Genomic DNA, 22,228 nt, shown 5'->3' with positions numbered 1-22,228 from the left:
CCCAAAATATCTTACAAACAGGCCAAGTTGAATAAGATATTGTGTCTACAACACTGAATGCGTACAAAGAAAGATAAAATATTCCCAAACAAAAATTGCTAATTAGGTAGTACCATTGTGCATTTAATTAGAAGTAGATATTAAACAAGTACACAATTTAAAAATCTTGGAAAAAGATGACAGCTGAAATTAGCCCCTACAACTTAAATTTTATTCTCAGGTATAAAAGATTATATTAATATATTATTATATGAAGGCAATAATCTCAGTTAGAAAAATCCGAAGGTTGTCATCTGCTTCAGTACAAAACACTACATTCCTCATTTAGAAATAAGACTTCAAAATGTCCTCTTTGAATGCACAGTTACGTTGCCAGCAGCAGCATTCCTGGGTAGCTGCTTGTCCAATGGGCAGCAGCAGTCATTTCTTCACTGTTCCTGCCCCTGAAACAAAAAATCTGATTACCATATCTAAACCAATTTTTACCATAGTGTTACTTTTCATTATTAAATTTTATCTTACAAATTCAAGCAAACTAACAGCAGGTCTCAAGTCCATGGCTGCCATCTCAAATTCTGATTTATGTTATTAATGTATGTTCACTGTTCTTGTAACTGAAGTGCATTTGATTTCTCAAAGAGCACAACTTACAATTTTTCTGATACCATATTAAGTTCTACCAGATAAGAAGGAAAACATTATGCAGAATATTTTTGAGAAGAAATCTTCATATGCAGATCCCTGTAAATGTTTTGTAGTTTAAATGAGCACTGTCTCTCGAAATAACTCCTCTGCATGAGGCTTAAGGTTTCCTGTTGGATTGCACTGTTGTTCTTAAGTTGCTAACAATTCAGGAAGTGTCTGTGAAAACCTCACCAACAGTATCAAGGTGTCAAGTATCAAGAGGAAAAAGCCTATTATGTCCACCAACACCAGGCAAGGAAAATGGCAATACAAATGTAAGCTATACGTAAAAGTAAATGCAGCCAAACACAGCATGTCTGAGGTTAGGGGGGTTTTTGTTAGTTTATAGAGCTTTATACAGCTCCTTCTACCCCTCCTTTTAAAAACGTGTATATGCTGGATCTAATTATTCAATAGTTCATTTATAGCAAAAAGCAGAGTTTTAGGTGTCTTTAGTAGGTAATACACAGCAGCCATGTTTACATTAGCCAGTGCTGGAGCACAAGAGACTCTATCAGCCACTACTATTTCACATCCTATTATACTAAGGTTCCTGTTAATTATTGAAGAGTTATGTTGGTTCTGTGTTTATCCATCCATGCTTAGCTAGGTGCTTATTCTGTATGAGGAATGCTATACATACTGTACAGAAGCACTTGTAAGTAGCAGATAAGCAGCTTACAGCCAACAAATGAAAGATTATTACAGTAATTCCTAATTTCTTTTATGCTATGCACAATTTTTCAAAAACATTGTAAAATCACTTTTTTAAAAAGTCAGCCATTGCAAGCACTGATTTTTTCTTACTTTACTTACCATTTTAATGCAATATTACTTCTCATTTCAGAAGGAACTATGGTCACAAAAATTAGTTTGCTATAAGTCCAGTCTGCCTTTTTTTTTTTAATAAAGAAAATTACTTCAATTTCCCAGAAAAATGAAAAAGCCATTCTTAATCTTCAGCAAGATATTTTCAGTTCCTTTATTTGGAATATTTACAACTTCTAAGGGTAGCTGAGTGCTGTATTGTTACAAAATCTTCACTGCAGATTGAAGCAGAGTAAGAACAAAGAATGATTCAACTGAAAACTCTGTGACCTGGTTATTTTATGAGTCCCAAAGGGACAGAGTGGACCAGAACACAAATCAACCTCCTAACAATTCCTTCCCTGAACTAATATATTTTGTGTTATAAGCAAGGAAGGCAATGTATTCAGAAGAAAAAGAATGAGGCAGACTGTACCCCTGGGCAAGATACACACACTGCCTCTCCACCCCTTTGCCCTAGATAGATTAGGCAATTTATTTTTTTAGAACTAGGACAGAAAATTTCTGTGGAAGACTGGTCAATCAGTCTGCAATGTGTTACTAATGGAGAAAGTGTTTTCTTATGTTATGTTGATATACTCAATTTTTAAATAAAGAAGGAACCATATAATATTTTAAGTGGAGCCAGAAGCCCTCTGCAACATATTTCATGTTTTACACAGAATGCTTCCAAAATCCAGTGTTTTCTTCATCTGCTTCACTACAATGAAAATAAAATTTCATTTCCTTGTCCCAAGTCTTGGAAGGAACATGACCAGAGTAGGTCTATTTTCAAAGCCTTTCTTATATCACTCTTAGCCCTCTTCCTACCTGGTATGCCTTGGAAAAACCAAGACAATTTGTTTGGAAAGAAAGAGTCTAGTCAGCATTTGTACAGGGGCTAGCCAGGAAATTCTTTCTTTCAAAATCTTTAGGAAAAGTTGGAAATTGTTAATTATATGTGTGAAAGGTAGCAGCATTCACTGTCCTGTTCTTGAGTATCATCAATAACCTAACAGAATTCAAGATGCAAGAGCTGACATTGTTTTCATTTCAGTGAAACAACCTTCATATTCAGCTGTGACACAGCCAAGCCCTCATGATCTAGAATAGAGACCAAAGGCCTTTGGTGTTCACACAGAAATGAGGCTTCTCTGATACCCCACCCTAGGGAAAACAAACACATAAATGCAGCATAACCAAAGTGGCAGAGGCCATCCTGGCTTTGGTATTTAGCTCTAGCTGGGAATCATCCTTGACTGGACTTATTTTTGCAAGGAGGCCTGCTTATCTCAGATCCCATTTGTGCTTGTAGAGACTGCACCAGACCAAAGATCTGTATAATTCACTAAGTTGGCTGTCTTCTCCACACACTCCCATTGCCAAAAAATTCTCACTTCTCATTCCTCCAAGCATGCTTGAGCTCACTCAGTGGTCTTTGATGCAATCATTTTCACCAGCTAGGTACCCAAGTCATATTGCTTTGTTTCATTTCAAGGAAGACCATATCATCCATAGCCAGAAAAACAGGTCCATAAAGATAATCAGTAATCAGATTTCTCCACAGAAAGCAGACAATTAAGAGTGTGCCATTAAATTTGTAATTTTAAAATAATTAAACTAGTTTCACTTTAGGGGATTAAGAATCAGCAAACACCAGGATATAAAATACAATGATTCTGGGAGAAGAATTGACTCTTACACTGTAGGGACACCATATAATTTCTTCTAAGCAGTGCAGTAATGGCATTAAAAATTGATAATTTGTTGTCTATGCAGGTATGTTTTACCTTTCAAGAGCTTCTAGGCCATGTTGTTTTCTTTCATTATTTTTTTCTTCAGCTGATTTATTTCCTGATCTCTCTGGAGCAATTCAAACTCTTTTCCACGAAGCTCATCTTTAGAAAGCTGGAGTTTCTTTTCTAAGCTCTCAATCTGAACAGAAAATGCAATTAAATGAGAATCAATATTTTACCAAAGTCAGAACAATTTTATTTTAAAAAAACCCAAACACACACAAACAAGCAAACAAAACTCACAAATATTGTCAGTATTAACCCTGACTTTGGATTCCTCTGTCAATTTTTTTATTTTGTCTAAATTTTCCTTTACTAAAAGAGCAGTTTGGGAGCAGTATCATATCAAGTGAAAAATAGGTTTTCATTTTTGCACTGTTATAGCCTTGCAAAATTTATAGTTTTAATTGACAAACATCTATTTCTACTGGTACATTCCTTCCCTCTCACTACAATAAAAAAGTTTTTATCTTCTAGATTAAATCTGTCTAGCTATTGTATCCCAGGACCAGACTTTCTCATAGAATTAGCTGCCCTTTGTTAGGGAAACTGTTTTTGATTATGAGAATTACCTGTTTATTGCATTCTTTAATTTCCAACTCTGACTTCTCTAAGTTGCACTGTAATTGAATCATTTGTTGCTCCATTTCTCCCTTATGCTCACGAACTGTCATATCCAATTGTGTAATCTAGAGGTAAAAAAGGAAGAAAAGGAAATATTTCATTTTGAACTAATATGCAGATTTTAAGGAGTCATATTACAAACTATGAGAGCAAAGTAAATGAAATTAATCCTTTGTAGCTTGAAGAGTATTCTCTTGAGTAGCCAATATAAAGCTATACTCTAGCTATTTCATTTAAATAGTGGCCAAATGTAACAAGAAAAAGGGAAAATTGAGAGAAGGCCCATGACTGAATATGTTAGGTGCTCATATACACATAAGGCAACCCTAGTTTCTTTTCAAAGAAGTACGTGTAGTTTATTATACTAATCCACCTTCTTAGGAAGTTCCAAATTTTGCCAAACCAAAAAAAAAATCAATTTGTCAAATGCTTTGATGACTTCCTGGGGCAGTTCACAGGGTACTGTGGCAAAAATACATTACAAGATCTGGCCTCCTTACAGTGTCAGTTCTTTAAACGGATTTATTCAAATTCCCTCTCCTTCTCTGAACCTCAAATATTCTGGAATACAAAGACCAGTAACTCCTTCAGGAGGAGGTTTATAATAAAGTGACAGAAGCAGAATTTTCTCATGATGGGCATCAAATCCTGAAGCCAGACGAAAAGACTGAAAATATTTAAACTGAGCTACAGATATTTATTCACAACAAAGATATCATTTCATATTTAGAGGCTGCTTTAATGTGAATCAAATATGCTCCAGTGCAAACAAGGAAAGGAATCTATCATCTCTGAGCATGCTTCAGCACAGATCTTTCCTTCCTCTTAGCAAACATCAAGGTGAGAACAGTTGTCCCATAACTTTAGCACTGCTGAAGAATCTTGGGACAGGTGATGGGAGGAGGCTTCTGATTCTCCTGGTGCATAAGGCTTCAGCAACATACAGCTGGTTTGAGGCTGGCACTGTGCTGTAGTAACCAGTACAGTTTAAGACAATACATCAAAGCAAAAACATCAAACCTAGCAGGCTTTTTATAAATTATCTACTATTATAACAGGAATATCAAAAATTATCTGACCTGAGCTACTCTTTGTTTCAGTTCCCAATTCCTTTCTTTCAGTGCTTGGTCCATGTCAAGGAGTTCCTGCTTTTTGTCTTCAATTTCATCCTTGCAATACCTGAAATTCTCATACTTTTAATTGCTTAATGCACATTCAAGTTGCTTAGCTTCAAATATTCAGTTTGAAAATCATGAGATCTATTTCTTACTTAAAGCATATTACCCTAAAAGTGAATTGATTGCAAGGAAACAAATCCAAATAGAATAATTCTGTTAATTATATTCCAGGTGGGGCATTCCTAATAAGTTCATTATTCAAGTTATTTAATTGGCTATATCAGGAATCTTTAAAAAAGAAAGTATCATTAATTTGTGGTCAGAAAGGAAACTGGACAATTTGACTTATTCTTATGATTACTTCACAGCTTTAGGATTCAGAAAGTAATTTCAGCAGATTTTAAAACAGAATTCCCCAAAAAGGATTCAGCACCTCTTTTAGAAATTAAAAATGAGCCGAGGATCTCAAGTATCAAGTTACCTGATGGCCACAAACCATCTAAAAATCATAGAGAGCTGCTAAGAACATTTAAAAACCCCATCCAAACTACTTGCTATTCTTAGGGAATAAACAACATAACTAAGTTTTCATGACTTAAGGAAAAGACAGCAGCTCACCTGAGCTCAGTTGTCAGATCCATGATAGCAATGTTCTTCTCCTCCAGAGAGGACTGTGCCTTCTGCAATGCATCCTGCAGCTCCTGAAGCTGTGTTAAACTGATCTTTAATTCTCCACAGGCATTCTGTAATGCAGATTCCAGTTCTGCTATTTTCTGTAAGGCTTTCCTGTGGCAAGTCTCAGTTTGAAGCAGCTCATCTTTGAAATCATTCACTATTTTACACATACACCACAGAAGAGAATGTTTAATCATCAGTACATCAAAGGTCTTCATGCAACACCACTACCTTGTAGCACTTGTGGTCATAATAAATTTTCATTATCACTATTTTTGGACAATCTAGAAAAACAGTGACTACTTATACAAAAAAAAAAGGTACCTAAGTATTTGCTAGTTTTATTCAGTTCATAATCAACAACTGACCTGAAGCAAAGATATATCTAAAAACATCTGGTCAAGGAGACAGTACAGACACAGTACAGTAACTGAACATGTAGGAAAAGTGCAAGCAGAATTGCTGGTGTTTCTTCAGCTTAAACCAATGGTACAATTACACTGAATGGAAGAAGATGGATTGGAAAGTTTGTTATTTCCATAGACTGGTGAGGTTTTGTTTATTTTAAAGAGCTGCATTTTTTGAATAGCATATGCCTTTAGTAAAGCTAAGTGTCTCATTTGACTATTACATTAGGAATTTGCATTACCAATTTACAGGGAAACTACTTATACATTTCACCTGGGGTGAAGGTATATACCACAAAAGCGAGAATTTGAAAAGGTATGTGAAAAATGTTTGTGATTTTTTGGGTTGTGAGGGTGTTGTTTATTTGGGTTTGGTTTTGTTTGGGTTTAAAAAGGTTATCATCTTTTGACTCTCATGTACTTGATTAAGAAAGGGGGGAAAGGAAAAATGTCTAATACATACAGAGGAATAGTTTAATGAAAGGAAACCTGAGAAACAAAATAGCCAAATTACCTTCATTTGCCTTTTTATTGAGCTCTGATCTTGCTTCTTCCAGAGCGATATCCAGCTGATTTATGTGCAGTGCTTTGTTTGCACCATCTCGTTTTAATTGCACTACTTCTTTTTCCATGCCAGTAAGTTCGTTCTTGCACTGATCCATCTCCAATTTAATCTGTCTAATAGAAGCAACCAGAACAAAATGAACCATGGAATGACAAGAGCAACACGCTCTAAGTGTTTGTGAACAAATTGGAAATAAAAGTCATGGTAAGTAGGCTTTTCTTGTAATCAAAACTATATTCTGTAAGACTAGCAAGCTGCTGTAGAATGTACTGTCTACAGTGACAAGCAAGCTGATACAGTTATGATTTGAACTGCTTTATGAAGTGCTATCTTAAGGCTAAATAGGTTGCCAGGACATGCATTAATTCCACTGGAAAACTGTTCCAGAGTCATGCCTCTGCTAGTCAGAAGCTTCCCTTCCGATTTCCAGTGTGTGCTCCCAGAGGCTGAAGTGTAAGCCCTCGGCTGAGCAGCATTTCAGACTGCAGGAGTTCTGATCCATGTGCCAGGGTGAGAATGCACCTCTCACAGGACTAAACCTACCTGATGGTACACTTAAGTCCATCCACCTTCTGTCTGTTTAAATCTGCTTCCTGAGCAGCTAGGCACAGTTTCTCCTCCACCTTTCTCAACTCATCTTCTGCACATGCTTTCTGCTTCTGAAGCTCTTTTTCCAAATTGGACACCTATTTAAAATGCCATTTAAAGAGTACTTTCAAATTGCACACCAAAGAAATACACATTCTTGTCTTGCAGCTCACATAGGGAGAGTTTTTACACAGCGGATTTCTTTATAGTCTGTATGTAATTTAAAACTAAAACACTGCACATTTGAAAGACAAATAATTTCTAGTAAATATAAATTCAGAAAGTTGCCTCTTGTTAAATGCACCTCTCCTTAGCTGCAGTCTAAGGCTTCATTTTCCAAGTACCTAGCCACTATACTGCTAACTAGCATTTTTGATAGCTCAGAACCTGGACTAAGATAAAGCAAGTCACTAAACTCTTTATTTTAGATATATCTAAATAACAATTATCAACTCAGTTATCAAAGAAATATTCAGATTTTACAGGTATTATGAAAACATATATTCATATGTATTCATATACATTCAACATAACATTTAATTTTCTTTATATATTAGACACTTCTCACCATACTGTACCTGTTTTTCAAGTTTAGTTTGATTATCTTCCAGCTCCCCATTTCTAATAGTTTCTTGCTGCAACATTTGCTGCTGATGATGCAAAGTTTGCTGCAGGAGAATATTTTGTTCACTCATGTCCTGAATATTCTGACCTTTTACTTTTATTTCTTTCTGTAAATACTGAAGCTGAAAAGACATTTATTTTCCATTACAATAAAATATTTTTATTTGCAGTTGCATCAGCTATTCTCTTTTAATGAACACAGAATCCCACTTGCAATTCAGTAAAACTTTTGGGTCTGAATTTAGTTGCATTACAGTTTCAACAGTACATAACAGACCTCATAATTCATTATTGAGTAATGCTCTATAAAGTGAGGAAAGCAGTAGCTTCTCAGTCAGTCTCAGGTTTTGATTCTTAATTCTTTCTAAATATAACTTGTCAGTATTTTAAAAACATACATAGCAGATTTTTAGTTAGAACTATTTCTTTCTGCCAGTCTTCTTTATTTCTCAGCAAGTCCTTATTTTCCCTTGAGATTTTGTTCTCAATCCTCCCCTTTATTTCTTTTTGCCTGTATGACAATAGTCATTCCAATTTAAAAAAAGGACTATTGAGTGTCTAATTTGTTTTATGTTGAATAGTTTGGTTTCTCACTGGTGAATGCCAGAGGGAACTGTCCTGGGGAACCAAAAAAAAAAAAGAAAAAAGGGGCAGGGGGAGTGTTCTTTTAAAAAAAAATCAACAAGAAATCACTATCGGCTCACTCGGAGGAGAAATAGTGACTGGAACTTATTTATGAAAACAATGGTCATGATTATAAAGCCTCACTTGCCACACTTGATGTTTCACAGAGCATCCATCCCTTCATAGGCAGTATAAAAACCACAGCAGTAAATATCACAGGCCTGTGTGTGACACAGACCACACAACTTCCATCAAGCCAATCCTGGACAGGGCCCAGCAACCCCCATTCGACTGAAGCCTCTCTCAGCAGGTAGGGCAGCACTGACACGATCTCAATGCTAGAGAATTAGTTCACCCACAAATAAAAAATCCTTCTGATGTTTAAAGTTCACTCTTCCTTGCTTTCAAGTAGTAGTGGAACTTATAATAAAATTCAGGGTCTGGAAGTAAATCTTTTTTTAAGCCCAGGACTTCTTCTCCATTAAGACAGTTGAAAAACAGATCAATTTTGTGCACTTAAATTTATATTGCAATAGTGCTCTCTCCATTTTTTCCAAGACAATGCTTTGTTTCACCTTATTCTGATTTTTTTAGTACTTTCAAAATTTCATTTATCTTAATGCTTCTTTTCCCTTAACTTACCCTCACAAAATGTATAATTTTTCCCAGTTTACTTCCCATTCAAAAGTCCTGTTGCAAATTTTGGCTGTCATTTCACAAACTTTTAGATTAAATCAATCATAACAATTCTGCAATACAGAAGAGTTGTAAAACAACCTGTTACCTCTTCGGACCTTTCTTTCAGCTGATTTTCAAACATCTCCTTGTTTTCTTGTGACTGACTCAAATACAGTGCAACTTCTTCCTTACAAACATTTAGTGCTGACTCAAGTTGTCGTACCTAGGTGAATGCAATAGATTATTTAAAATTGCATGGCACGGTTTGTATTAACTGGTCTATAAATTCTATTAAAAGACAGCTTTGTGTAAAACATTAGAAAAGCTACACTTTTATCTTAAGAGTATTAAAACAGTCATGGAAGATTAAAACTAAAGTAAAGTACTAAAACTGTCATGGTAACTTTAAAACTGAAATAGCCTTCAAAAATTAAAATTATTTGTGATATTCAAAATTATAATACTTTAGACTGTGTTTATATCAGATGAGACTATCAGTTATGAGAAGATATGCCAGCATTTGTCAGTAGCTAGAACTTAAAAGCAAACATAGGGTCAATATCAAATCATTAATCCATCATGTTTTATTACATATAGAACTGCATAAATAAATTTGGAATTATCATCATAGGTCAGCTGAAAAAAACCCACTCAGATCTTAATACAATTCTTTTCAAAAAGTTAGCAAGCAGCATGATTTCCCTTTCTGCACTGGGAGACAGTGCCTGAGTTTCACCTAACGGGAAAGGAAGAGCTTTGAACATGTCAATCTATTTTACACATTTAATCTTTATTTCCGTTTGAGTAATCTCTAACAAATACCTTATAACCTTGAACCGATAACAATTATAACAAACAAACCCCCAGAGATCTGAAGGTGTAGTAATTAAGCTTTTCTTAACCATTTGGTTTCAATGCTGGGATTTCTCATCCATGAGAATTGTGCTGAATTTAGCTGCAGAATGTCTAATTCTTTCTATTTTTCAATCAGACTGCCAGTTTTCATATTGGACTTTGTATCTCTGTCCCCAGCTGATTCAAGAACTTTTTGAAGAGAAATTACCATGTGTTTAAATTTTAAGTCTCTGGAAAATATCCCAAATACTACAAAACCACTTGGATAGAAAATTAGTACAACACAAGCTCAGAAAGAGCATGAAGACAGCAAAGCCCCCAATATTTTCTCTCACTGATACCCTCAAGATTTAATACTTTGAAATCTGACTGGGGTAAATCTGCACATGGCACTGGTTTATTAAAATCCTGTTACAAATGCTCATGACCAACATTATAGTATCACATGTATCTGAAATACATGCTATATGTAGACCAAAAGCATATATAACATCAGCTCTGTGAGACAGTGTTGGATTTTAAGAGTACAATAAGCACAAGTTTGCCCTATTGGTAACTACAGTAACTGCATTAAGCAATTATGCATTGCATAATCTCTTACTGTAGGTTTCATCATACTTCTTTTAATTAAAAAAGAAAAAACAAAATTAAACGACAGATAAAAAAGAAATACTTCAGATAAATTACTTCTGGAATATTTACTTAAGACAAATTTATATAAAATACTTTTACTATAAAAGATAAAAGAAATCCACTGTTACTGCAAACTTTGAAACTATTCCTTCAACATTACAGAGAGCTTACTAACTTTGATTTTTTCTTCTGTCAGCTGACTTTCCAGCATCTTCAATTCTTGGTCCTTCTTGACATTTTGATTTTCCATTTCCTGTTTTTACAGATATTTTTATTCAAGACAACCAAACATAAATATTACATAACATTAATCTAATGCTATAAAGCTATAAGTAATTTAATAAAAACTCATAATCAGAATCAGGAAACAAATGCAGATCAGTGTATCCAAAACACAATTGCTTGTTTAATGTATTTGTGCACATGATACTCTGAAGTGGATTTGGTTGCTGAAAGATGTCTCTTCATATTCTGCAGCAGCAGTCATTATTAAAAGGAGTAAAACATTGTCATACTAGAACATTATTGGTTTTCCACCTAGTGCAGGATTGATGCAGTCATTCTTTATCCACATCTCTTTCCTTTCATTAGAGAAAGAAGCCCAAGGGCAATCCAGAGGCATAAAGAGAATGCTAAGAGAGAAAATACTGAAAGGTCATTAAAATTTGTACAATATATAGTAGTAGCACCAGTAATTGTGACTACAACAGATTCAGTCAACTACCCAAACAAGAATTAAGAAGCAAAACCAAATATCTTTCATTTTTCCCAATTTTTCCATGGATTTATGGAATGCTTTTCATTATTTTTAGTCATTTGTTTGATTTGCATTTAAAGAAAGTCAAGAGTCAATCTCACCTCTCTGTTTCCTATTAGCAGCCCATCCAGTGATTCGATGTGATGCTGTTTATGTATAACCTCTTGTTGTAAAATAGATATTATTTTCTCTTGTTCAATGAATTGTTGATGTTTCTTCTCCAGCTGTGTCTGAAGCTGTCCGTAAGTAAATCATAATTTATTATTTTAATAAGAATTTGTTAATTTAAATATGTGATTCAGTTCTATTCACCCATAATTTTTATAATGAAAATTAAATACCTTACTGCCATCAGCAGTATTGCAGTCTTAAAATTATCAAGAAATCCCAATATCTTAAATCCAGAGGAGAATGAGGGCAGAGTGTAATTTTCTGTGACCAGCCAAGACAAAAGGACATGCATACATTCTTTACTGAAAAATGAGAAGCTTTTAAACAGCTAGAACTAATCACAGTTATATTTCTAATCATATAGAGAAACATACTTCTCTAAAGACTGAAAAACCCTCAACAGTTCTCCCTGAATGCAGATGCTCATAAGGCTCACACTGGCAGACGTTCAGCCAACAAGAACATTTTTAGAAGTTGTCATGCTTTAAACCCAGTAGGCTCTAAAGCTGTACTTTTTTTTTCTGTGTGTTTGGAGCAAAAAATAACAGTACTCTTCCTAAGTCCTTATTTCTCTTCATTTGAGCAGGATATGAATATTTCAGAGGGGAAGTTGGATAGCTAGTTAGATGGAAAATGTACTAAAATCAGGGAATGTAGGGAGAAGAAATAACTTTTTAACATAACTTTTTAAATGGATGTGTCTCGAAATTACAAGACAGATTAATACAGGAAAAAGTTGAAGAGTATAACACTTGTACATACTACCACACAATAAAGGTCTTACTAGATCAATCTGTTTCTCCATTTCTTTGTGCTGCTCAAGGTAAAGGAACCTTTCATTTTCAAAAGCAGAAGTTACTTTCTCATGTTCTTCCCTGATAGTTGTTTCCAGCTCATGAATGCGTCTGTCTTTTCCCTGGGAAGTTGCAGCAATAAAAGGACTTAATAAAAATGTTTAGCTGTGATATTAAACAGTTTTATTTGATCATCTGGTTTCTAGATTTCATAAAGGAACAACAAACAAATTCTGAAGTTACACAGAGCATGTGTCATCTCAAAGGATGTCACACCTAAACCACAGGTATAGAATGTCAGTAAATGCAGCCGCTGCACAGACAAGGTGTGTGCCAGGATGGATTATGGCACAGATAACTCCTGACAAAGACAAAAAGAAATTCTGTGTTCATATAGAGAGATGGAATCTTGAAAATACCATTTTGAAGATTTTTTAATTTACAAAGCCACATGTATTTCACTGAAACAAATGGCAATTCAACAGGGCCAGACCTTCATTGCAAATGTGACCACAAGGAAAACGTAACGTTCATTAATAACGTACCACGTCCAAGAGCAGGGAAAAAAGGATGTTTTATTTCAACCAAGATTCCATTTTTAAAACCTGTGTTCCTAAAATCTGCACCAATTATTTAGCAAATCTGAAAGTCCACACATTTTGAATACAGGGAATATTACTGTCAAGTTAAACTTTTATGTCTTTTTAAATGAGTGTGGTTTCTCACTGAGAACATTTTACCATGAGTTTCTGTTCCAACTCAGCATTTCTTACTGCAGCATTGGAATAAGCAACAGTCTTTTCTTCTAACTGTTTCTCAAGTGCAGAAAGCTGAGAAGATTTCTTTCTTATCTGAAATTAAATATGGCACAAAACAGCATGTAGACAAGTGTTTCAGTTTTATTCAAATATTTCTATGCACTTTCTTATCACCAATTCCATGTTAGCTACTACTACAGTATTTTTAAAAATTGGTTGATTTTGTTGAACTGTTATATTTTATTACTTACAGACAAAGATGCAGGACAATTTACCTACAATTTATCCAATTAATTATCATTGAAATAGCTTTACATATTTATACCATTTACATTCATTATCAGGACATAACTGCAAAGCCCATTATGCTGAATTCTATAAACACATTAGCACCAGAATGGAAACATTAGCCATTTAATTTATTCACCTTGAGAAAAGCTGAAGCTTAAATCTTTTCTTTTGTGACTCTCTGATAATGATGCTCATCTCTGGCAACTACAGTAACATTTAATGAAAAAAAATATAACTGTTCCTTCAGCCTGTTTCCTAGGATTACCCAGTAATTCAACCACACCAAAGCAACAAGACTGTGCATATTTTCCACATAACAAATCAAATTGTAGCAGAAAAGCCTACTAACTACATCAGCTTTAAGACAGTATTTCTGACAACTCACAAATTAAGGCTGCTAAGTCTTTCTGCTTGCTGGAAAGTTTAGTTTGAATTTTTCTCAAATTAAACAGATTTTAAAATTATTATGGCAATCACAGTTTTTTCATAACTATTGTCTCCACTGTCTTTGATTACTGAACTGAATAAAAAGTGGCATATTCTTTTCAGTGCTATTAAAAACTTACTTCTCTCTCTAAGCTGCTAGTTTTTGAAGCCTTCTTCAGTAGGTCCTCCTGTATGATTTGAAATTGACTGGTTCTTTGGGCCATGCTGGTCTTCAAGGCAGAATTCTCATCATCTGCTCTTAGCAGTTTAGCACGTAGCTCTTCTATCTCTTTCTGGAATTTTTGCCTCACCTTTTCAAATTTTTTGCTTATAAGTTCCAACTGTTGACATTTTCTCCTCTCTCAAAACATAAAAAAACATTTTAAGTTTTATTTATAAAAGAACATGCAAACCCATAGTGTAACTGAAAGCAGTAACTCATGAAAACAAGCAAGAATCCTGACAAAACCCCAAGAAACAAACAAACAGAATAAAGACAGCATAACCATATCGGTGTCCTGACAATTTCATGGAGCAGTAATGACAGAAGCCATCAGAGAAACACTGTAACAGCAGGATACAGAGAAAAGAGGCAACAAAAATACAGTGACTTTAGCACAACCTGCATAAAGAAAAAAGACATGGTTCCATTTCAACACAACTCCCAGCTCAGCTGTTGCTGAATGAGTAACTTAAGCAGCAAAAGAAAGGAATATATTGTGTGTGGAGAACACGACAGTTTCCAAGGTGGCAAAACGTTCCCTGTTCAACCAAAGCACACCTGCTGTGTGCAAATCAACTTGAACCCTTGCAGAACAATTCTGTTCTGTGGATTCATTAGACAGAACTGCACAGCTATTCCAGCAAACTTACCTCCTGGATTTCTGATCAATTTGACAGGCTCTGTTTCCAGGTCACATAACCTGCTGTTCTCCTGTCCCTCATTACTGTTAGAAAGATGCTCAGCTCCAGTATGGATAGTTAAGTTTGCACCAGGCTTTTGAATTTCTGCTTCTTTCATTGCCAGTTTAATGCTATTATAAAGGAAGAGACAGCTATTTAACATTCTTTCTACATGCTAGTTCTAATAGCACCTTATTATCTGCCTATTCTTGCTGTAGTTCAGTAACCAGAAAGTTTTACCTTAGGTCTGCAATCAAAGGTTTATTTGATCCACCACAAGATTCAGAGGTAGCTTCTTCTGTTGAGGAACTCAATAGCTGGTGTTTGAAATGGTGCCATTTAAACTAAAAGTTAACAGAAAACAAAGGTCAATGAAAAAAATCAACCTTTTGTTGCTTCACAGCATCTTTAATTCATGTGTTACACTGGCATATAAATTTAAGACACATATAGCAGGGTATAAAAAGTTTGGATAACTCAATCCTTAAAATTATGCAAAACATAATACACTGTTAAGACTATATCAGTTACTCTACCTCTTCAGATGTACTTAAGGACAACTGAGAAATAATGGTTTGTAGTATGTTGAGCTCTTCCCTTGAATCCTGTATTTCTTGACAACATAATTCCAAGTGGTTACGTTGCCGTGCAGTAAGTGCTCTCAGCTCTTCATTTTCACCCATTAGATCATTTTTCTCTTCAAGGGCTAGTTCTTTTTCAGAAAGATCATTCTCAAGCTTGATGATCTTCTGATCAGACTGACTCAGCATTGATGTCATTTCAGTGTTCTTTGCCTCTAGAGCTTTAATTTCTTCTTTTGTGCTGTGATTCTCTTCATTTAATTGTCTAAAAAGACATTTAAAAGGTATTCTGATTACTAGAAGCAGAGGCTTACTGAGGAGACTCAAGCTAATGTAAGGGTGTTCATACACTGCCACTCTTGCCAAAATGGCCTAAAGAACAACAATTACAAAGCATGTAAATTGAATAACCCCAAAATGTCTGTGCAGGTGTTTGTCCAAAGCTAACAATCCTAAAGACAATCAGCTGATGGTTGTCTTCCCTCATTAAAGCAAAGAAGGAATTACCAAAGAACTTCTGAAAAAAAAGGGGGCTTCAGCTTGAAATGAAACACACAAGAAACATAAAAACTTGTAACAGTTGGAGCTGGGACAGAGAGCAGTCAAAACCAGGTTTGACTGTTCCATTAGCTGCAGTCAACACCACAACCTCCACTGAGAGCACAGGCACACAGCAAACCAGAGCAGCCCACGGCCCTCAGGAGCTGCCAGCCACCCTGGGAACCTGTGCCCCAGAAGGCTTGGGGGGCAGCTTCCTCCTGGGAATGGGGGGCAGCATGTGGGATTACAATGTTTTAAAACTAGTTACAGAAAATAAGTAGAAATGCATTGGTTTGAACTATACAAATTGAGCAGAACATTCACAGTGACAATTGCAGCACGCAATTTCTTGTAAAGTAATGGTGCAGAGAATTTTTAAAAGCCTTTCTGTTACCTTAGTTGCCCTTCTAGGATGTCTAGATCCTTTCTGTAGCTGATACACTTTTCATTCAACTTCTCTTTTTCTTTTTCACAATTAATTAATCGTTCTCCCAAGACTATTTCTTCAGCTTTAGCCTTAAAAAGCAATTTTTTTTCATTACTGCACAGTAATAAACTAAGCTTCCATGGTCAAGAGGCTATTTTTAAAAGAATATTATGAACACTATGCTGTTTCTGGTAAGTCAGTAAATAACAGTATTGCTCACTATTGTGAAGAAAAGGAGAAAGGCAAAGAAGTTTTCTTTTTCTGTCATTTAGGAAAAAACTAACTTAATGTTTTAGGGCATATTTGTGGTTGGCAACCTTGTTCCACAAGGAAAGAAGTCTGAAAAAAAAATCTCTGTAAGAGCTAACTGTATTTTCTCCTCCCACAAGGCAGGAACGATTAACAATTCTGATTGTTGTAACTTTGGGAAATGACTTCATTTTCATCTTAGATCTTCTTCAGAACATGTTTCATTGAACAGCTTATATATATGGAAGAAAAAGAGCTTTTAAAAGGATCTTGTATTTTTAAAATGTAAACTTCCCAGCTGGCAAGCAGGAGACGTAAGAAACAGCAGCAGTATTAGGATACTCCAAAGATGCAGACTCCAAAGATACAGCCTGTGTAAAGACAGTGTAAAATTATATAACTGAATTTATCACCACAAACAGTTGCTTACCCTGTCCCACCTCTTTTAGGACTTTGCCACCAGCAAGTGGAAACAATTGACTCACTGATAAACCTGTTGCTATTAGCTGCCTGCCCTACTGGGAGAAACATCTTAACACCGTGGCAAATACAAGTGAAGAAAAAACTCTCACCTTTTCTAATTTTTCAATTGTTTCTGCTTTATACTTTGTGAAAGCTCTTGTCAGCTCCTCCACATTCAACAAAGCTTCATTTCTTTGCTGTTGTGCTCTGCCAAGCAAAAGATGCAAACCAATTTTAAAACCACAAACTCCAGCCATTAATGTAACTATCTTCTCCAGTTACTGAAAACAACTACTGCAGTAATTATTCCAGGTACTTCCTTTCTTCTTCCAACTTTCCAAGCCCCAGATATCACATGAGACTGTTCCAAGAAACAACCCAGACTCCCCACTGCTTCCCTCCATCACCACACCACTGCCCGTTCCCTGTCATTACTCATTAGGGCAGAAGCTGGCAGAGTAAGCTCAGCACAGCTCAGGAGTGCAGTCTGCTCAGGACAGCCAACAAGGCACACAAGAATTGCTGCTGCTCAGTAACATTGCTGTGTCCCTCTGGGGCAGTGCCTCACCAAGTACAGCCGACCCTCAGATTGGTCTGTCTGAGGACCAGTGCCCATTTGGAGATGGCAAAAATAGTCAGAGAAAGGGATAAAAGCATTTCATATCGCATTAGTCTAAAGCACTGCAGTTTGTCTGGGTAAAGAACAGTAAGTTGTTGCAATTACTGATTAAAGTAAACCATAATGATTGCTGATACTAACCATAACATCATACTTAACAGCTGGCAAAAGCTCAGCTTTTCTGAAGTACAAAAATATTTACATTTACAGCTAGTAACTAAGTACAGCTAGTTCCAACCCCACATGATCTCAAGGATCAGCAGTCATAAAGCAAAACATTTTTTCAATCAGCAGTGCAAGCCCCACAGTATTTCAGATTTTCTTGCCATAAGGTTAGAAGTAATTTCATGGTAAAGGCACAAGTCAAACAAAGAGTTTGCATTTAAAAGGTTCAAGAATTGCTTTCCCAACCCATTAATTCAGGTAATTTTTTGCTCCAGATAATGCAGTTAAATTAATAGGGAATGTAGGGATCTTTTTATTTATCCCACTCACTTCTTTAAAATGACATTTTGGAGGTGATGGGAGTGTTCATAGCAACTTCCAACAGTTGAATTCCCTAACCCTCCCAGTAGTGACAGAGCCACTAGGCTAAAGGAGACAATAGGAGAGAGAAATGGGGACTGAGATGGAATCACAGCACCCTTTTCAACAGTATCATATAGACAGATAAGGTTAAGGATAACATTAAATATTCTCTTGATTATGTTGTTCTTTTGTCATTTTCCTCACTCCAAGGAATAGTGCTGAATACCAGCTACTGAGCAGACACTCAGGTTCTTGCAAGACAATGACAAAAATAATTCAGGAAAAATATATTCTGGACACTGAGGCTTTTCACTACAGTACATCCATCCTGAAGGAAAAAAAAAATAAACTGGGTACTAGTGTGTGCTATCAGCCTGCAGCTACCAGCTGATTTCAAGATTTTAAATGTGTCCATTTAAATAAACAGTACCTTCCCACAGTATTTCTCTTTTTCTAAAAAATAGCATCTTTAAAACAGAAAAGTAATTTGATTCCACAAAGCAAACAACTGCCAATGGAAATAAACTATGCTCTATTATTCTATGCTCCATTTATTAAAATTAGTTAATTACCTCTTTCCTTGCCTGCTTTGTTCAATTAACTCAATTTTCAGATTTTTATAGCTCTTTTGATATCTTTGCAACATGTGTTCTCTTTCCATTGCTGTTTTCTGATTTTGATCTAGTCTATCTTCTGCATCTCTATCAAATAAACAAAGCATAATAAAAAAACAACTTTTTGTAAAGAACATAGATTTCTGTTGTTCTTTAGTGTACACAATGTTCCAGAAGTGCTAGACAAACATGCTATTACTCTCAAAACAAAGTTAGGAACACCCTGTTAGTCTCCAGACTGCCCAGGAGTGTGTCTGCAGGCTGGAGTGGTGTCTCAGACTTATCAGTGTGACCACGAGTCACAACTGCCAATGCCCCGAGAGCTGATTTGTGTCATGAGCTCTTATCACAGAAATCGTATTTTCTCTGCCACGAGCTGTGGCTGAGAAAGAACACTAAAATATAAATTTAACATAAATATTTTTACCTTCTTTTTGGTGTCTTCCTGACACCTCTGAACAGTGTTTACAGCAGTTTTATTTGGACATTTGCCTTGATAAACGTATTAATGAAGAAAGAATCCTTTATGTTACAAAGAACACGGTCATGTTCAGAAATGTGTATGCTTGTTACAAGAGAATATATGTGGTCATGTAGCAAACAATCACCCTACCCAGTTGTAAGGGCACATTCCTATTCAGCCCACATTACAAACTGGTTTCTTTTACCAGTTATTATTATTTTTTCTCAGTTTCTTGAAGTACATTCAGCATAAACTAAACCACCTCCCTCCTCCTATAAATAGCTCTGAAATTAAAATTTCAGACCCCAGATTACATTACCCACACAGTACCAGAAATTATGCCATCCCTAAAAAGAGATTGGACTAGCAGGAAGACAACAATAATATATTGATTTAAAAGTACACATTACTTCAGAATTTTATCTTGAGCTGAAATTTCTGCTTCCAAATTTACAATCTGTTCTTTCAACTTTGGAATGCTGAATAAATGTGTAGCTAAAGTGGCCTCAAGGTATGAAATCTGAAATACAAACATATTTAGGGTTCTGTTAATATTTGTATATAACATTAACATGCATTAACATTTGCAGGTGAGAAACAGAAGAATAATCAGCTTACTGAATGACAGTGCTCTTAACCTTACTGTAAATTATGTTTGTTCATCTACACCATCTTAACTCCAATTTTCTGCTCATTTAACATTCCCTCCAGTTCCAGTGTGATACTCTGTCCTGCGAAATGATTTCTTTATAGGTTGATCTTGTCTCTCACTTTTTCCCAGAAGATGATATCCAGCTATTTCTTCTTTCAGTGCCAGCCAGTCAAACATTTTATCTATTTATTTGTACTGTTTTGGAGATAACATTTCTCAAAAAAATCTAACCACTAAGCATAGCTATGTTTCATTAATATTATATATAAACCAAATAAAAGAACATAGTTGTCCTGAAACAAGCCTGTTTCTTTCATAGCGTAACTATTTTCTTTCGTAGTGTATTTTTCCTTCTATGGCTTACTGTATTTAGACTAAACTTTGAGACATAAGTAGATGGAATTCATAATTAATATAGTTATTTTGCCATGGAGAAATAAATTACAAACTATTCTGTCCAAGATTAATATTGATTATTAAATATATACTAAATATTAAACTTACACAGATTAAGATAAGACAAAACCCAGCACATTCTACTTGGAATTCCAAACTCAAAAATCATGGTCAGTGGGTGTCTTGGGGTTTGTGTTTCTCTTTGATAAATACACTAAAGATACCTACTTTTGTTTTTGACTGCATCAATTCAAAGTTCATTGTCTCCACTCTGTCCTTCAGGTACTGGTTCTGAGAAGTCAAAGATGCATTTTGCTCATGAAGGGCATCCAACTTCTCCTGAAGATGTTCATTTTCTTCCACAGTTTTATCCAAAGTTGTGGATACTGAGTAAGACTAGACATAAAAATATGTTTGTTTATATAGATATAAACACCTACATAAAAATACATCATGGAATCAAAACCAGTTTGGGTTGAAAGGGAACTTTAAAAGTCATTTACTCCAACCACCTTGCAATGAGCAAGGACAACCTGAAGTAGATAAACTTGCTCAGAGGTCTAACCAAGCTGACCTTGAATGTTTCTTTGGTTGGGGGATCTACCACTGTTGGGGACAACCTGTTCCTGTGGTGCACCAGCCTCAGGAGTAAAACACTTGTTACATCTTGTTACATCTAATCTAAACCCGGTGAAAAGCGTCACCCCTTGTCCTTCCGCCACAGGACCTGCTAAAAGCTTAGTCCCCATCTTTCTTGGACGCCTCAAGAACTGAAGGGCAGGAGCGGAAATTCGCGGAAGAAATGCACTCAAGTGCTACTGTGTTTCAGAGGGTTCACTCGAACTCATTGCCAGATGCCACAGTGTATCTACTCCAACCCAGTCGCCAAGAACGTTCCAAAACATAGAGGAGAATAGAAAGCCAAAGTAATAAAAAAAAGTATAATGAAGAGAAATATTTACTTTGGATTTTCTTTGAAAATCCTGGTGAGATGTTCTACCAGAATTCTTCTTACAGCTGCAGAAGCCTTGACAAGTGTAATTCAGGTGTTCAAAGTCCTCCAGAGGGACGTCTATCACCTCATCGAAGCAGTGGCCGTAATGTTCACTTGTGCTAGTGTTTGGAGGAAGAGCAAAAAGTCACTACTCTTTTTTTTCTTTATTAGGTTGCTCATAAAGACGATTCAAATGACAAGCATAAAAGGAGCTAATTGACAGTAATCCATCACACAGAACACGACAGAGTCACACTACAAGTGACAGGAGGATCTCATTCCCAGCCACGCTCATACCTGGAAAGCTCTTTCTCTACAGTTTGGAGGTTTTGTTCAGTTCTCCTCAGCTGAATCTGTAACGATTGCACATTTGCGAGCAGGTCGTCATCAGCACCACTTTTAGAGCAGCTCCCCACACTACATTCCATTGGTAACATGCATAAGGCTAAAGTAACATTAAATATTAAAACACTGTTAAATGGGCATGAAAACTATTTACAAAAAGTTTTTAAAAAAAGGAAAGGAGAAAAAATACAATAAATAAAAAACTGAATTTCCAATGTAGACGTACATTTCACACACTCCTCCTTCCTGTGTTCACTAGATAAATGTAACAAATTGTGTCTTTTGTGAAGAGTTCTGTATGCATTCATGAAGTACAAAAACCTTCACGACTTGCCATATATGAAAACTGGAAAAACCTGCTGTACATTCTTTGCCAAAAATCCGTCACGCAGCGCATCTCAGAGATCTGGCAGTCCCGTGCACCTGGCGGGGAGCCCGAGAAGCGAACGGCGCACACGCGAATGCGCAGAACTTGCCTCGCTGCCCGTGACCAGCGCAACGAGAGACGAACGCGAACCGGCCCCGGGCGGACGGGCAGCACCAGAGCCAGGGCGGGGAGCACCGCCAGGAGAGCCAGGGG

At 36.0% G+C, this 22,228-nt stretch overlaps 1 protein-coding gene across 3 annotated transcripts; it reads right to left on the bottom strand.

The window, feature by feature from the left end:
• Positions 1-95: 95 nt before the first annotated feature.
• CCDC18 (coiled-coil domain containing 18) lies at positions 96-22,015 on the bottom strand. 3 transcript variants are annotated; one of them, XM_063407512.1, is made up of 25 exons: positions 21,875-22,015; positions 21,601-21,748; positions 21,272-21,422; positions 20,538-20,705; positions 19,672-19,781; positions 18,757-18,885; positions 17,148-17,244; positions 16,294-16,415; positions 15,315-15,624; positions 15,019-15,122; positions 14,749-14,909; positions 14,016-14,236; positions 13,141-13,251; positions 12,391-12,522; positions 11,537-11,671; positions 10,854-10,931; positions 9,297-9,413; positions 7,843-8,010; positions 7,220-7,362; positions 6,626-6,789; positions 5,648-5,861; positions 4,991-5,090; positions 3,860-3,976; positions 3,282-3,426; positions 96-443 (listed from the first exon to the last, which is right to left on the bottom strand). In XM_063407512.1, exons 1-24 carry the CDS (start codon positions 21,954-21,956, stop codon positions 3,295-3,297), a joined length of 3,414 nt encoding a protein of 1,137 aa, XP_063263582.1. In that variant the 5' UTR covers positions 21,957-22,015; the 3' UTR covers positions 96-443; positions 3,282-3,294. The 3 variants fall into 3 exon arrangements, 2 of the variants coding, with proteins under 2 accessions (XP_063263582.1, XP_063263583.1); XM_063407513.1 differs by lacking the exon at positions 18,757-18,885; XR_010081469.1 differs by lacking the exons at positions 96-443; positions 3,282-3,426 and having other exon boundaries at positions 3,940-3,976; positions 5,648-5,772.
• Positions 22,016-22,228: the final 213 nt, after the last annotated feature.

Source organism: Prinia subflava, chromosome 10, assembly GCF_021018805.1.
Source record: "Prinia subflava isolate CZ2003 ecotype Zambia chromosome 10, Cam_Psub_1.2, whole genome shotgun sequence".
NCBI lineage: Eukaryota > Metazoa > Chordata > Aves > Passeriformes > Cisticolidae > Prinia > Prinia subflava.
Note: the sequence above shows the minus strand (reverse complement) of the source record. Positions and strands in the feature narration are given on the sequence as shown.

Excerpts from the sequence above, each read along its gene's own strand:
- CCDC18 (XM_063407512.1), bottom strand. The coding sequence starts at position 21,956 with ATGAATGCATACAGAACTCTTCACAAAAGACACAATTTGTTACATTTA. Across the intron at positions 12,523-13,140 it reads AGTTGGAACAGAAACTCATG|GGAAAAGACAGACGCATTCA; the intron begins GTAAAATGTTCT and ends GCAACTTCCCAG. Across the intron at positions 7,363-7,842 it reads AAACTAAACTTGAAAAACAG|GTGTCCAATTTGGAAAAAGA; the intron begins GTACAGTATGGT and ends CATTTTAAATAG.